General features: G+C 41.8%; 1 protein-coding gene across 2 annotated transcripts in view; it reads left to right on the top strand.

Annotated features, from left to right (window-relative positions):
- polr3e (polymerase (RNA) III (DNA directed) polypeptide E) overlaps positions 1-14,047 on the top strand; it is a 70,061-nt gene that overhangs the window by 20,444 nt on the left and 35,570 nt on the right. For both annotated transcript variants that reach the window (XM_043711413.2, XM_043711412.2), the window contains exons 2-10: positions 1,742-1,824; positions 3,564-3,614; positions 3,720-3,797; positions 5,026-5,144; positions 5,336-5,418; positions 6,445-6,552; positions 7,435-7,484; positions 11,595-11,714; positions 13,014-13,099. In XM_043711413.2, the coding sequence (XP_043567348.1) occupies positions 1,789-1,824; positions 3,564-3,614; positions 3,720-3,797; positions 5,026-5,144; positions 5,336-5,418; positions 6,445-6,552; positions 7,435-7,484; positions 11,595-11,714; positions 13,014-13,099 (731 nt within the window). In that variant the 5' untranslated portion in view covers positions 1,742-1,788. The remainder of the gene's footprint in view (positions 1-1,741; positions 1,825-3,563; positions 3,615-3,719; positions 3,798-5,025; positions 5,145-5,335; positions 5,419-6,444; positions 6,553-7,434; positions 7,485-11,594; positions 11,715-13,013; positions 13,100-14,047) is intronic.

Raw genomic sequence — 14,047 nt, forward strand, 5'->3', positions numbered from 1 at the left:
TTCAGATGAAGGTCTTATGTCTGATTCTCCTCCTGCTCAGATGCTGCCTGACCATCTGTGTTTTTCCAGCACAACACTCTCATGATTCAGTCTCCACACCCACTTTAGGATCCTGACCCTTACGTGAGGGATTTCCCCTCTTAACAACCAGTCTAAGGCAGGGTGATTGAGAGAGAGAGAGACAGTAGTTATCCTGTGCTGTGTTCCGGGGTCTTAGATCCCGCTTTTAGAGGACTCTAACCTCTGAATTCCAGGGCGACTCTAACCTCCCTTTCCAGTAACTTATAGATCTGAGGACTCTAATGTCTGAATTCCAGGGGTACTTGAACCTCCCAGGGACGAACTTGTTGGCATACAAGTGCGTAAGTTATCTCCGAGATTCCGTCACTACAGAGTCGTAGGGAACGAGGGGTCAACTGAGTGATAGGTTTAGTGAGAGAGATCAAGGTAAATCTTAACTAGTGGGCCCATCCGTCTCATATTACCATCCGCCTGGAAACTCCATATATGTCGGAATCCCACTCTTGTCGCTAAATGTGAGGTTCCCTTCTGGAGATTCTTGCACGCTTTATGCAACTGCAATACGCCAGCTTCTGTGAACAGCCACGATTTATTTCAGCAAGTACAGGTTTTTGGAGGAGCACTGAACACTCTTCGCGATGCTTGCAGAGCGTGTCAAGTGAGGCTGTCTGAACAAGGGAACCATCCTCCCTTTATACAGGGTTTTACATCAGTCAGTCATGCACGCAAGTCACAACCCCCTGCCACTCCTTCATAGTCACATGCCACCAAAAACAATGCGAAGTGATTTGATTATTTCCAGAAACACTGTGTGACTAGGCTATTCCTTAAAGTAGGGTGTGACTAGGTTATTGCCTTAAACAGCAGCAGTTACGGAGTATGATTAGATTGTCTCATCCTGCCTGCAGGACAGAAAATCACATCCCCTGGGACATCCAATTTCTTACATGTCAGCAGAACAAATTAACCCTTTATCATCTCGTATTCTCTCCAGCGATCTGAGCAGATGGACAGGAATGTAGTTTAATGTCTGAAATGGCAATTCTCCCTTCATGTGTCTGCCCTTGGTTTTGTGACCCAACCCTCACATGAATCTTAATCCATGGCCCAACCCAGTTGAGAGTGCTACTGATTGCACCAAGGGGTGTTTGGAGAGAGATATAGACACAAACATCTTTTCCATTGAATCACAGAATCCCTGCAGTGCACATGGAAGCCATTCAGCCAATCAGGTCTGTACTGACCCTTCGAACAGCATCCCAGCCATTCCCAGCCCTGCATTTCCCATGGCTAATTCACCTAGCCTGCACATCCCTGGACACTATAAGACAATTTAGCATGACCAATCCATCTAACTTGCACATCTTTGGACTGTGGGAGAAAACTGGAGCTTCTGGGGGAAACCTACACAGACACAGAATGTGTAAACTCGACATAGACAGTCATCCAAGGCTGGAATTGAAGCCAGGTCTGTGGTGCTGTGAGGCAGCAGTGCTAACCACTAAGCCACCATTTTATGATTTTAGATTCTAAACTATATGAAACGGGAGGCCGCCAGAGCATCGTTAAAACCTTTGCAATGACAGTGGTTTTATGAACCTTTCAGGAGACTCTATAATGGAAATAGACTTGATTGTGCGTGATTTTGGGAGCTGGCCTGGATAATGGGAGTAGAGAAAGGAGAATTGGGCAACTCACTAATGCACTTCAAACATTTTAGGTTGTGAAGCCTGGGAGTGGAAGCTCATCTCTCCTCGTCATTTCAGCATGGCAAGTGAAGATGATGATCCAGTTATACAAGAGGTGAGTGACTGCTCAGATGGGAGAGTGACTGTAAGCAGATGTTAGTTACACATCAGAAATTCAAGCATTCATCGCCACATTAGTCAGGATTTTTGTTGTCTTCTGTTTGGCTTCTCCTTTTGAGTAAACTATAAGTTTACATTTTGTGCTTTATCCTTCCTTCTATTTATTCTTGTACACTCTTAGTTACATATTTATAGATTTTGAGGTGTTCACTTCATTGAACAAAGGTGTGCTGTTCTCCGCTACTGAGCTGTACTGTCTTCCAATTTGAGGGTTCCATTCACTAATATCAGGTTGTGTTGCTGTACCTTGTTACAATGGGAGTGGGGCACTGATAACCTGGTACCTTTCCAATTCATCTTATCTTTGATTTTGATGTCCTTTATCCCAAAGACCCACTGACACCTTATCATGGGTAATTAAGAATGCCAATAAACGCTAGCTGAGCAAATAAAGCCCACATCCCTGAATAAATAAAAAAAAAGGCAGTATCAATAAATCTACCTTTGGTTTAAATCCCTCAAAGTACTGTTAATATACAGAAGTTTGCTTCTGGTTTGAATGGAGTTCTCATCTGAAAATGGAGATGAAAAGTTGCAGCTTAGTACTATATATAAAGAATCGCATCTTCATAGGGCTTTGTGACCTGAATAATTATGATCCCTGCTGATGGTAATGCTGGCTAAATCAAATCCCAGGAACCTTGCTTGAGAGACGATAAGTTTTAGCAATTTATTTACTGTGGCACGGTGGCTCAGTGATTAGCACTGCTGCCTCAGGGTCCCAGGTTTGATTCCAACCTTGGGCGGCTGTCTATGTGGAGTTTGCACATTCTCCCAGTGCTCCGGTTTCCTGCCACATTCCAAAGATGTGCAGGTAAGGTGAATTGGCCGTGCTCAATTGTCCATAGCGTTAGGTGCATTAGTAAGAGGGGGGTGGGTTACTCTTCAGAGGGTCGGTGTGGACTTGTTGGGCCGAAGGGCCTGTTTCCACACTGTCGGGAATCTAATCTAATCTGCTGTGTTGCTCAGTCAGTGAACATGTTCACAAGAGACTGCTAATGTACTTTTTCTAAACAAAAAGCAAAGTTTATTATACACAAAAGGGGAAAAGAAACTAATTATATGGCACTATGCAAGAACTAGAGACAGTCGAATTACAAATACCAGAAATATAGATTTAATCCCCTTTATCCTTAACAAGCTTAAAGATACTCAGACTGAAACAGTGAAAAGTCACCCTGTTTCCATTTTCAAGTTCCTTGTTTAATTGGTATGGCTGTAACTGTTTTCTGTTTGGCAAATTTCAGCACTGGCTCAATGCAATTTTCCTCAGATGGTGAAGGCTAACATGAGCTTTAAATTGATTTAGGACAGATATTAGGGGTAGTGTCTTTGCTCAGAGTGTAAGAGGAGTGTGGAACAGCCTGCCTGTAAAAGTAGTAAACTCACCGACGTTAAGGGCATTTAAAGGGGCATTGGACATACATGTGGATAATAATGGAATGGTGTAGGTTAGGTGGGCATCAGATTAATTTCACAGGTCGGCGCAACATCAAGGGCCAAAGGCCCTGTACTGTGCTGTAACATTGTATGTTCTGTTCTTCATGTTAACATGGATACTTTTGGGTTTGTGTGGGACACGTACATGGAGAGCTGAGAGTAAAGCGTGTTTGTGAGAGATATTTTGACAACCTATTGATTATCCCTGACAACAAATCTGCCTTTTTGCCTCAGATTGATGTACACCTGGCCAAGAGTCTAGCGGAGAAACTGTACCTGTTCCAGGTGCGTCACACTGACTCTCTTTGTGCTTCACCTCTTGTTTTAATTTCAACTCTGGCGTTCTATAATTGAGCTGTTGGTTTATTTTTTTCTGTCTCTCATTCCTAGTATCCCGTGCGTCCAGCCATGATGAAATATGATGATGTTACTCATTTATCAGCAAGAATAAAACCTAAACAACAAAAAGTAAGTTTCCTCTGAGACTCTGTCACTGCTCTGTCCTGTCATTCAATGAAGTAAACTCACTGGGGAAAGAACTAATTTTTATTTTAGTTTTGTGTTTAACCCTGTACCACCAGAATTGGGTATTTAGAATGGTACAGCACAGGAGGAAGTCATTCAGCCTTTACTGTCTCTGTCATTCCCTGATTTCAGGGCTACACGACAGGAGCTTGAGGGCAATGGATAATCTTAAATACATCAGGGAGTTAGAGGAGCAGGAGGGAAAACAGGTAGATAAAAAGACATGCTAAGGTATGGCAGGAGAGACATGTGCCAATCAGTACCCCATGGGGAGGTGAGGGTGGGAAATGGCTGGCTCCCTCTCTTTGATAGTAAGGGTACAAAGCAACTAACCCTCTGGGGGTGAAGGTACAGAGCAGTTGACTCATGAGCGGTGAGAATGGGTAGCAACCAGTTCTCCCTTGTAGGGGTGGAGTTGCAGAGTCAATCTCTCCATCCCCTTGTGCGAGGGTAGGGAGTGATCGTTTCCCTGCAGGGGTGATTGTGTACTGAACCTGCCAGATTTTAACAACAATCTAACCATCTTCATTGATGCTTTTAATCTTACCACGTTACTACTGACTTCCCAGATTTTTAAAAACTGAATTCACGATCATAAATTGTCATAGTAACTCTATATACAGCTCCAAGTTTAAATTGGAAAACTATATAAACTGTATACCCAATATATTAAATTGAAAAGCAGAGATGTTACATTAACCTGTGTAGAACCTTGCTTGGAGCACACTTGCAGTACTGTCAACAGTGCCTTCCTCCAATTTGCAGAGAAGAAACCAAACTCTAAAAGTTAACAACAATCTAACTAAAATGAACCTAGTAAAGGAGATGGGGTGACCTGATAAAGGTATTGAAAATTATGAAGGGATTTGATTTGATAGATATACAGAACTGTTTGCATTTGTGGGAGAGCTCGGATTTCATTAGTATGAGGCTTACCAATACTGAATTTAGGGAAACCCTCTAACACAATGATTGGAATGAAAGGGTGATTTGGAGAGGAGTGGGAGGAAGCTAATCTAAAATGTAAATATTGATATAGACCACTTGGGCTGACTGGCGTGTTTCTGGCTGTACATTCTGTGCTATATCTGAAGATACATGTAACCCTTCCTAGATATCACTTCCAGCTTAGGCTGTGATCTTACTCATTCTCACTTGCTTTTGTGCACAGGTTGAGCTGGAAATGGCGATTGATACAGTGAGTCCCAACTACTGTCGGAGCAAAGGGGAACAGATTGCTCTCAATGTTGATGGGACCTGTACTGATGACTCTGGAAGTACCTATGCAACGTAAGTAACATTAGGGTAGGGGTATTTTGCCTGTAGGAAAAGTTAACTCTGCCACAGCTGCGTTACTATATTGGACCACGTAGGAAACCTTAGTGTTCTCTTTCCCTAAGTTTGCAATCTGACCCCTATTGTTAGTTTGGCTCTACCAGGGTGCATTAATCTCTGCAGCTTTCTCACCTTCCCACCTCCAGGAAACTCATGGACAAACAGATCTTCTCATCCATTCAATCTGCTGTCAACACCTCCCGTTATGCTGCTGCAGTCTACAGGAAAGGTGAGAGAAATGAAGCCATTTTGCTGGACATTAGATGCAAATGGATTATGGAAAGGGATGTGTTTATTACAAGGGTCTGGGGAGAAAATTGTGCTGATTCAAGGTTCACTTACTGTTCTGAAGGGTGTTATATTCGAGGTCTAATGTGAGAGAGAGATCTGTGTCTGTGTGTCAGTTCTTTTTTGATTCTTCAGGTCCAAAAGTGACTAAGTTGAGGTGAATTCAGGTTGCTCATCACTTGCCACAGGTTATTTTTAACAAATTCATTTTCTGCCATCGCACACTAGGCCCATCTCTTAGAGCCAGATCTTTTGGTTTTTAGCTTGAAACATGCTGGTCAGCACCTCTTGGAAGTCCCAACACAATGACTGAGCAACAATTAGGCAGCAAGTTTAAACTTCCGCTGGGTATTTTATTCATTCTCTTTGATCACCAACTTCCACGCTGCTCTCGCTGACCCCCCCCCAATCTAAATAGCTCTTGCTAATCCTCCTCACCCTCCCCCCAAACAAATTCACTCCCGGAGACCTCTCTCTATCTCCAGATAATCTGCGATATTGGTTGTGGGATAAATATCTTCCACAACACAAAGAAAGAGCCACCTTAGAAAGCATACATGGTTCAGTCTGCAACATTCCTGGTTTACGACAGTGACTACACTTCAAAAAGTACACCATTCTTAATAAAGTACTTTGAAATGTCCCATGGTCATGAAAGATGCAAGACAAATGCAATTTTTTTCTTTAACATCTGCAGGGAGTACAATGAGAATTTCAAGTGGTGTAAGCATGTGATTAAAGCAAAAAGCCTTTTCAATAGGACGTGCAGTAAAAAGCAATGCTGGCACATACACACTATGTACACGCAGGCATCAATTCCACACTGTTACATCAGACTGAAACATCATTCTGCAGTCAGTTACTAAGGATGCACAGCGTTCTTTTAAGGAGTTTATTTTCCCGACAATCAACCAATTTGTGGGTACTGTTTATTTAGCTTTTCTTTTCTCCTAACATTGTGTGATAGGAGAGCTACATGTCACTCCATTACATGGAATGCTACAGCTGAGACCGAGCTTCTCCTATTTGGATAAAGCAGATGCAAAACACAGAGAGAGAGAAGCTGCAAATGAAGGTAGGAAGTTTGTGCTTCATTGAAGCAACCTTTCGAAGAGCTAAAAAGGGAGCTCGGCAACGGATTGGAGGATAGAATATTCCGACCATTAGCCAGTGTAAATGTCAAATACAGAGCTTCTGTGTGAAGTTTCCTAAGCTCTCTGAATGCAAGGCTTTTGGTTTCCTACCTAGTAAGAATATTCAAAGCCTTTTCAAACTTCAAGAATGGTACTGACACTAAGGTTAATAGATACCAGAAACGACTGAATAGGCTGGGATCTTTTTCCCCTAGAAGAGAGAAGACTGAGAGGGGATTTGTTTGAGGTCATGAAAGGCTTCAATAGGGTAGACTTGGAGAAAATGTTAAACTTGTTGGGGGGAAGCCAAGAGTGCACAATATGAAATATGTGGTAATAAATCTAATAGGCAAATCAAGAAAAACATCTTCAGTAAGAAATAGTTGAGATAAGTAGTATAGATACATTTAATGGGATATTAGGTAAACACAGAAAAAAAGGAACCATATAATAACAACAACATAATACAGAGGGACCTCGATTATCCGAATTTTGGATTATCCGGCAAGATCGCACGGTCTCGATGCTTGGCTAAGCTATGTTTTCCGGCATTTGATCATCCAGAATTCAATTAACCGAATGAAATACTCCCCGCCTGTGTCCTTCAGATAATCGAGGTTCCTCTGTATAATAATAGTGAGGTGTGGAGAGTTGCACTGAAGGTCTGCTTCTTTGCTGCAAATCTATTTGATACCCTCAAATAAACTCTCTTCATTGAGCGAATAGTGTGTTAGACTGAGGAGGAGCAGTGATCAGAAACTGATGGCAATGTTCTGCCAATTTCAAGTACTTCAGTAACGTGCAGTATTCTTATTCTCCTGCAGCTGGTGACTCTTCTCAGGATGAGGCTGAAGATGATGTTAAGCAGATCACTGTAAGTGGAACTCGATTCATTGCCACTGTCCATGGGATCCCTGATTTATGAGCATTTGACTTATAAACACTCATAGGAACACTTTTCCTTGGAATTCTGCCCCATCTTTATCACCAGTTGCCTGCTGATGCAAAGATTGTTTCTCTCTATGCCTTATCTAAACCTCTTATCCTTTGGTTAGTGAGACTTTTTAAAGCAATGTCATTTTGAGTTCTAGAAAATAAGCCAAATGTAGCCCCACCCTGTTCAGTAAATGCTCTGTATCCATGAAATTGTGAATTCGTCGATCTGCGACAAAACCTAAGTCACAATAAAGTTCACCATCTGTGGACAAACTCATGTATCTGCAATTTTTAACAAGCTTCGCTGTCGAGAATTTTATCTTTCACTGGGTTCTCCGAGATGGAGCTCCTGTGGTTCTGAAGGAATGATTGTAGTTGGTGCTGGAGCACGTTGCTTAGTTCTGAGAACATGAAAGATGTTATGTAAATGCAGGTTTGTTTGCAGAACAGAAGATTTCATGTTGGACTGAGTGTGAACGGACCAGTTAAGGACTTTTGATTTAAGGGATTCCACTCTTAGCAAGTATCCTTGCTAGCATATTTGTATTTTTGTGTATTTGGTGAAAATGGGTTTCAGCTGAATTTTATTTTTGAAGACAAACAGCCTTCTGACATGCACTGTTTATGCTTGCACAGGAGCTCCATCTCAGAGAACCCAGTGAAAGATAAAATTCTCGACAGCAAAGCTTGTTAAAAATTGCAGATACATGGCCAAAGACTTCACTGGGAAGGATGCCTGCAAGTGTCAGTACTGTATAGTATGGAGTCAGAGTCATAGTGTTGTACAGCATGAAACAACCCCTTTGGTTCACCTCATTCATGCCAACTAGATATCCAAAATTAATCTAGTCCCATGTGCCAGCATTTGTCCCATATCCTTCTAAACCTTTCCTATTCATGTAGCCTTCCAACTGTCTTTTAAATATTGTAATTGTACAAACCTCCACCACTTCCTCTGATAACTCATTCCATACATGCACACCCTCTGTGTGAAAACGTTGCTCCTTGGGTCCCTTTTAAATCTTTCCCCTCTCAGTTAAAAGTTTGCCCTCTTGTTTTGGACTCCCCTATGCTGGGAAAAAGACTTATGATTCACCCTTATGATTTTATAAACCTGAGGGTGACCCCTCAGCCTCCGACGTTCCAGGGAAAATAGGCCCAGCTGATGCAGCCTCTCCCTATAGCTCAAGTTCTCCAACCCTGGCAGCATCCTTGTAAATCTTTTCTGCACTCTTTCAAGATTAACAACATCTTTCCTATAGTAGGGAGACCAGAATTGAGCGCAGTATTCAAAAAGTGGCCTGTACAGCCACAACATGACCTCCTAACTCCTGTACTCAATTCAGTGACCAATAAATGCACAGGCAAAGCCAAATATCTGAGCGATCACTTGAGCTTTTGCATTAAATAAGAAAGCTTAAGGCAATAGAATATACTTCTTAAAACTCATTCAGGAGACAATGGCTTGCTGGGCAAGCATTTGGTCGCACCCCCCACCCCCCCCCCACCAAATCCCTAACTACCCTTGAGAACATAATGTAAGATGTATGGGTTAGACAATCAGCCCCTTAGGACACCCGCCCCCCCCCCCCCCCCCCCCCCCCCCCCCCCCCCCCCCGCCATTCTACAAGGTCATAGCTGTTCTGCCCAAGGCCTCAACTTCTGTTGTGTGCCAGCTCCTCATGACCCTCAACTCCTTAATATTTCAAAAATCTATTTATCTCCTGAGAAAGCAAGGACTTATACACTTAATGGTAAGGTCCTAGGGAGTGTTGCTGAACAAAGAGTGCAGGTTCATAGCTCCTTGAAAGTGGAGTCGCAGGTAGATAGGATAGTGAAGAAGGCGTTTGGTATGCTTTCCTTTATTGGTCAATGTATTGAGTACAGGAGTTGGGAGGTCATGTTGCGGCTGTACAGGACATTGGTTAGGCCACTGTTGGAATACTGCGTGCAATTCTGGTCTCCTTCCTATCAGAAAGATGTTGCAAAACTTGAAAGGGTTCAGAAAAGATTTACAAGGATGTTGCCAGGGTTGGAGGATCTGAGCTACAGGGAGAGGCTGAACAGGCTGGGGCTGTTTTCCCTGGAGCGTCGGAGGCTGAGGGGTGATTTTATAGAGGTTTACAAAATTATGAGGGGCATGGATAGGATAAATAGACAAAGTCTTTTCCCTGGGGTCGCGGAGTCCAGAACGAGAGGGCATAGGTTTAGGTTGAGGGGGGGAAAGATATAAAAGAAACCTAAGGGGCAACTTTTTCACGCAGAGGGTGGTACGTGTATGGAATGAGCTGCCAGAGGATGTGGTGGAGGCTGGTACAATTGTAACATTTAAGAGGCATTTGGATGGGTATATGAATAGGAAGGGTTTGGAGGGATATGGGCCGGGTGCTGGTGGATGGGACTAGATTGGGTTGGGATATCTGGTCGGTATGGACTGGTTGGACTGAAGGGTCTGTTTCCATGCTGTACGTCTCTATGACTCAATGACTCCTCTTTAAGCACTTTCAATGATCGAGTTTCTAGGCATTCGTTAATCTCTGAGAGAAGAAATTCCTTCATATCTCAATAAGTCCCCTTGTTCTGTAACTGTGTCCCCTAGATTTAGATTTTCCTACTGGTGGAAAGACCTTAACATCGACCCTGACAAACTCTCTCCAAATGGTGTCTGTTTCAGTAAGGTCACCCCTCATTATTCTAAACTCTAATGCACCATGGTCTAAACAGTTCAACAGTTCTCGATTTGTCAGTCTCTTCATCCCAGAAACCATCCTAGTGAATCTCTTTTGAATGGCCTCTGACGCTAGCATATCCTTTCTTAAGTAACAAACACTATACAGTACTGCCAATAAAGCAATAATTCCATTTGCTTTCATAATTACTTGATACACCTACACACTAACTCTGTTTTCTTCACAAGAGCATCCAATGTCCACTGTGTTGTACCTTTTTGGAGTCTCTCTCCATTTCAATAATAGTCTGCCAATTGATTCTTCCTACCGAACTGCATGACCTCACACCTTCCTACATAAAATTCTACCTGCCAAGTTTTTGCCTATTCCCTCAATCGTCCCCTTTGCAGATTTCTTATGACCTCATCACAACATACCTTCCCATCTATATTTGTATCGACATCATTAAATAGGTGGTAAGTAATTGAGGGCCTTGGACTGATCCTTGTGGCACTTCACTAGTTGACTTTCCAATGTGAAAATTAATTTCAACTCTGAGAAGTGGTCAACCACTTCTCAATCTTAAAAAGAAGGTGACAGTGAGTTGCCTTCTTGAACTGCCTGCTGACTATTTGGTGTAGGTGCATCCACAATTCTGTTTGGCAGGGAGTTCCAGGATTTTGTCCCAGCAGCAGTGATGGAACTGCAATATATTACCAAGTCAAGATGCTGAGCAGCTTGGAAGGGAACTTGCTGGTGGTAGTGCTCCCATGTATCTACCTCCCATTTCCTTCCAGACAGTAGTGGTTGAGAGTTTGGAAGGTGCTATCAAGAAACCTTGGTGAATTTCTGCAGTGCATCTTTTAATGATACACATTGCTGCTGCTGAGCTTCAGTGGGAAGAGAGTGGTTATGGATGCGTGCCAGTCAAGTACGCTGCATTGTTCCAGATGGTTTCAAGCTTCTTGTGTTGTTGGAGCTGCAATCATTCAGGTAAGTGAGGGGTATGCCATCACATTCCTGACTTGCGCCTTGTAGATGGCAGACGGCTTTTGAGGAATCAGAAGGTGAGTTACTCACTGTTTATTCCTAGCCTTGTCTCAATGGCAATTAGAAATGATCAGTGAAAACTGACCTTGCCAGAGAGAAAAAAATAAACTGCAAAGGTACCGTTCACTTGCAAATACTTATATTTATGGTATGAGATCAATAACTTGTCTTAGCAGTTATTATTACCAAAATAAAAATGAAACATTCTATATTAAATGTGGTTCCCCAAAGCCAGTGCAGTGTCCTAAGGTTGTTTATTGTGTGATCTATTCGGTTCTGAACTTAGTTATACCTGTAATCAGGAGCAGTCTTTCTCATGATTTCCTTAGGTTCGTTTCTCACGTCCTGAGAGTGAGCAAGCTCGACAACGTCGTATCCAGTCTTATGAGTTCCTGCAGAAGAAACAAGCAGAAGAGCCCTGGTATCACCTCCATTACTGTGGTGTGAAGGTGCGCTAAGTGTCCTCTCATTGTCAAAGCAACTATGCAAGACTTTAAATAATATCTTCCTGTTTGAAACATATTTTTTACATCCCATAATTTTACTTAAAGTAGATTTGTGTTAATATGTTCTCATTGCTTAAAAGCAGTTTAGTTTTGTTTTATATGTAGTATTTAAGGAAGTGGCTATAATAATCACAAGAAAATGGAGTTCGGTCCTAGATTCTCCATTTCTATTCCATGTTTTTCTTAGGCTTCTTAATGTGTTCATTTTACTTGCCTTGTTGCTAAACTATTGGCACTTGATCTTTTGAAATTGTAGAAGCTTGACATTGTTAGATGTGTTTGTACTTGCTTAAAATCATGAACCTGCACCCTTTAGTGTGAGAATGGCTGGAGGAGTTTGACACTGGGCTTATATTCCCAGTCAAGGAGCCATTTTCATGAAGCATCTGTAAATGTTAAGATCAAACAGGGTTGCTGTTGAATGGCTTTCGCTTTCCACTATGTGGGTTTAGTTGTTCTCCTTTTGGAAATAGAACCAAGTTATTTGATAACTTCTGTTCCCATTAGATCAATAATTTATATTTGTTTTTGAATACATTCTACCAGATATATTTTCAGATCAGCCATGATTTTACTGAATGGCAGAGCAGGCTCTCAGGGCCAAGTGACCTGCTCTGCTTCCTTGCTTGAAATTTGAAACAGATGAGTACCAGAAAAGGGAATTGATGAATACTGTGATTGTGACTAAAATTAATTTACTTTAGCGTGGACTAGTTGGACCAAATGATTAGTATCTATTCCGTATTTCCTGTGCATAGTCCCCCGTAAACTGGGCATTTCCTGTTGGAGTCTGATTGCTAATAGCTGTTATCTGTCTGCCCTTTTTAATTCCTGTCTCCAGCAATAGAAAATGAATTGCCCTGATCTATTTCAGTAATCATGTACCATTCTTATTAAATTCCAGAAATTAGTTCAGAATCTTTTAACAGTGTAGAGTAAAGATTTACTGACAGTGATGCATGGTAAGTTTAAAGAGACAGGCCAGCACCTGCTCCCAGTAAAATTCTGTAATTATAGGTTCGCTACAAATTAGCAAATATTGTCATTATTAAATTTTGTTGAACCATTCAGTAAGTACCTTCCAGTATTTTTGACATAGCATTGTGTCGTCTCTATGATGTATTGTACAGTTGGAACTAGACACAAGAGGGCAGTGTTTCCTGTGTCTGTGACAGGCACAAGGTGGCAGTGCTTTCTGCATGTATGGTGGGGTTACTGATGATGTGTGTGTTGTGTATACAGGACAGCCGGTCTGAGCACGAGCGGCAATATCTTTTCAGTCAGCTGGCTGGCATGTTGGAGACAACCGAGTTAACTAAATCCCCAAGGTATGAGCTGGGCATCTGCAAGAGTTATTTACTTTAGATATAGATAATATCACTTCATCTCAACCCCAATAAAACACATCCTTTTTAAATGTGTCTAAACCCACAATACTGTGGACACTGGAAATTAGAAATAAAATCACAAAATTCTGGAAACCTACAACTGGTTAAGCGTATCAGTGGAGAGAAGCAAGGGGTTAATATTCCTAATAAATTACTTTTAATTAAAACTTGGAAAAGTGAAAACATCTAAACATTTTAAACAAGTGCAGGTGGAAGCTGGGGGAAGAGCAGAAGAGAAGATCTGTGATATGGTGGATGAGGGGTAAAATCCAAAAGGTGGTGGTGGGCAAGGGAGAAAAGGTGGGTATAGACCTACAACTGCTTCTAGTTTCTGTTTGGAGAAGATGAAAATGGCAACAACAACAATCACGATAAGCACCTGCATCTGTGTAAATTGGAGCAATGGGTATTATTTGAAACTTGAACTGGGTTTTGAAATTGAATGATTGTAAAAGCCTAATCAAAAAGTGAGGTGCCTGTTTCTCAAGCTTGTGTTGACCTTCAATGGGATAGTGTAGGAGGTATAGATTAGAATGGGAATGGAGAATTAGTGATTGAGCAGTGTTTTAATAAACTTATAATCTATTTCCATTAGAAGACAATTCATACTCTTTCAAACTAAAATCTAAATTTTGTTCACCTGTTTTTGACTGATACTAATAGATGTCTGTTTTGCACAATTGGCAGAGGTTGCAGGAATTGGCAGAGGTTTGTCAAATCGCCCAATCCCCAAGTTTCAGAAGCAGCTGCTCATGCACTTGTGGGGGGCTATTGTTCCTCTTGCCAATTCCCACTTCCTGACTCAAAAGTGCTGAAAATAGCAGAAAATTCCACCAATTGTGATTTGCCAGCTTAAGCACAATGTGGTGGGAAGCAGAAAACTGGCAA

Source organism: Chiloscyllium plagiosum, unplaced genomic scaffold (assembly GCF_037043375.1).
Source record: "Chiloscyllium plagiosum isolate Xiang-an unplaced genomic scaffold, Cpla_swu_hap1 HiC_scaffold_20, whole genome shotgun sequence".
Classification (NCBI taxonomy): domain Eukaryota; kingdom Metazoa; phylum Chordata; class Chondrichthyes; order Orectolobiformes; family Hemiscylliidae; genus Chiloscyllium; species Chiloscyllium plagiosum.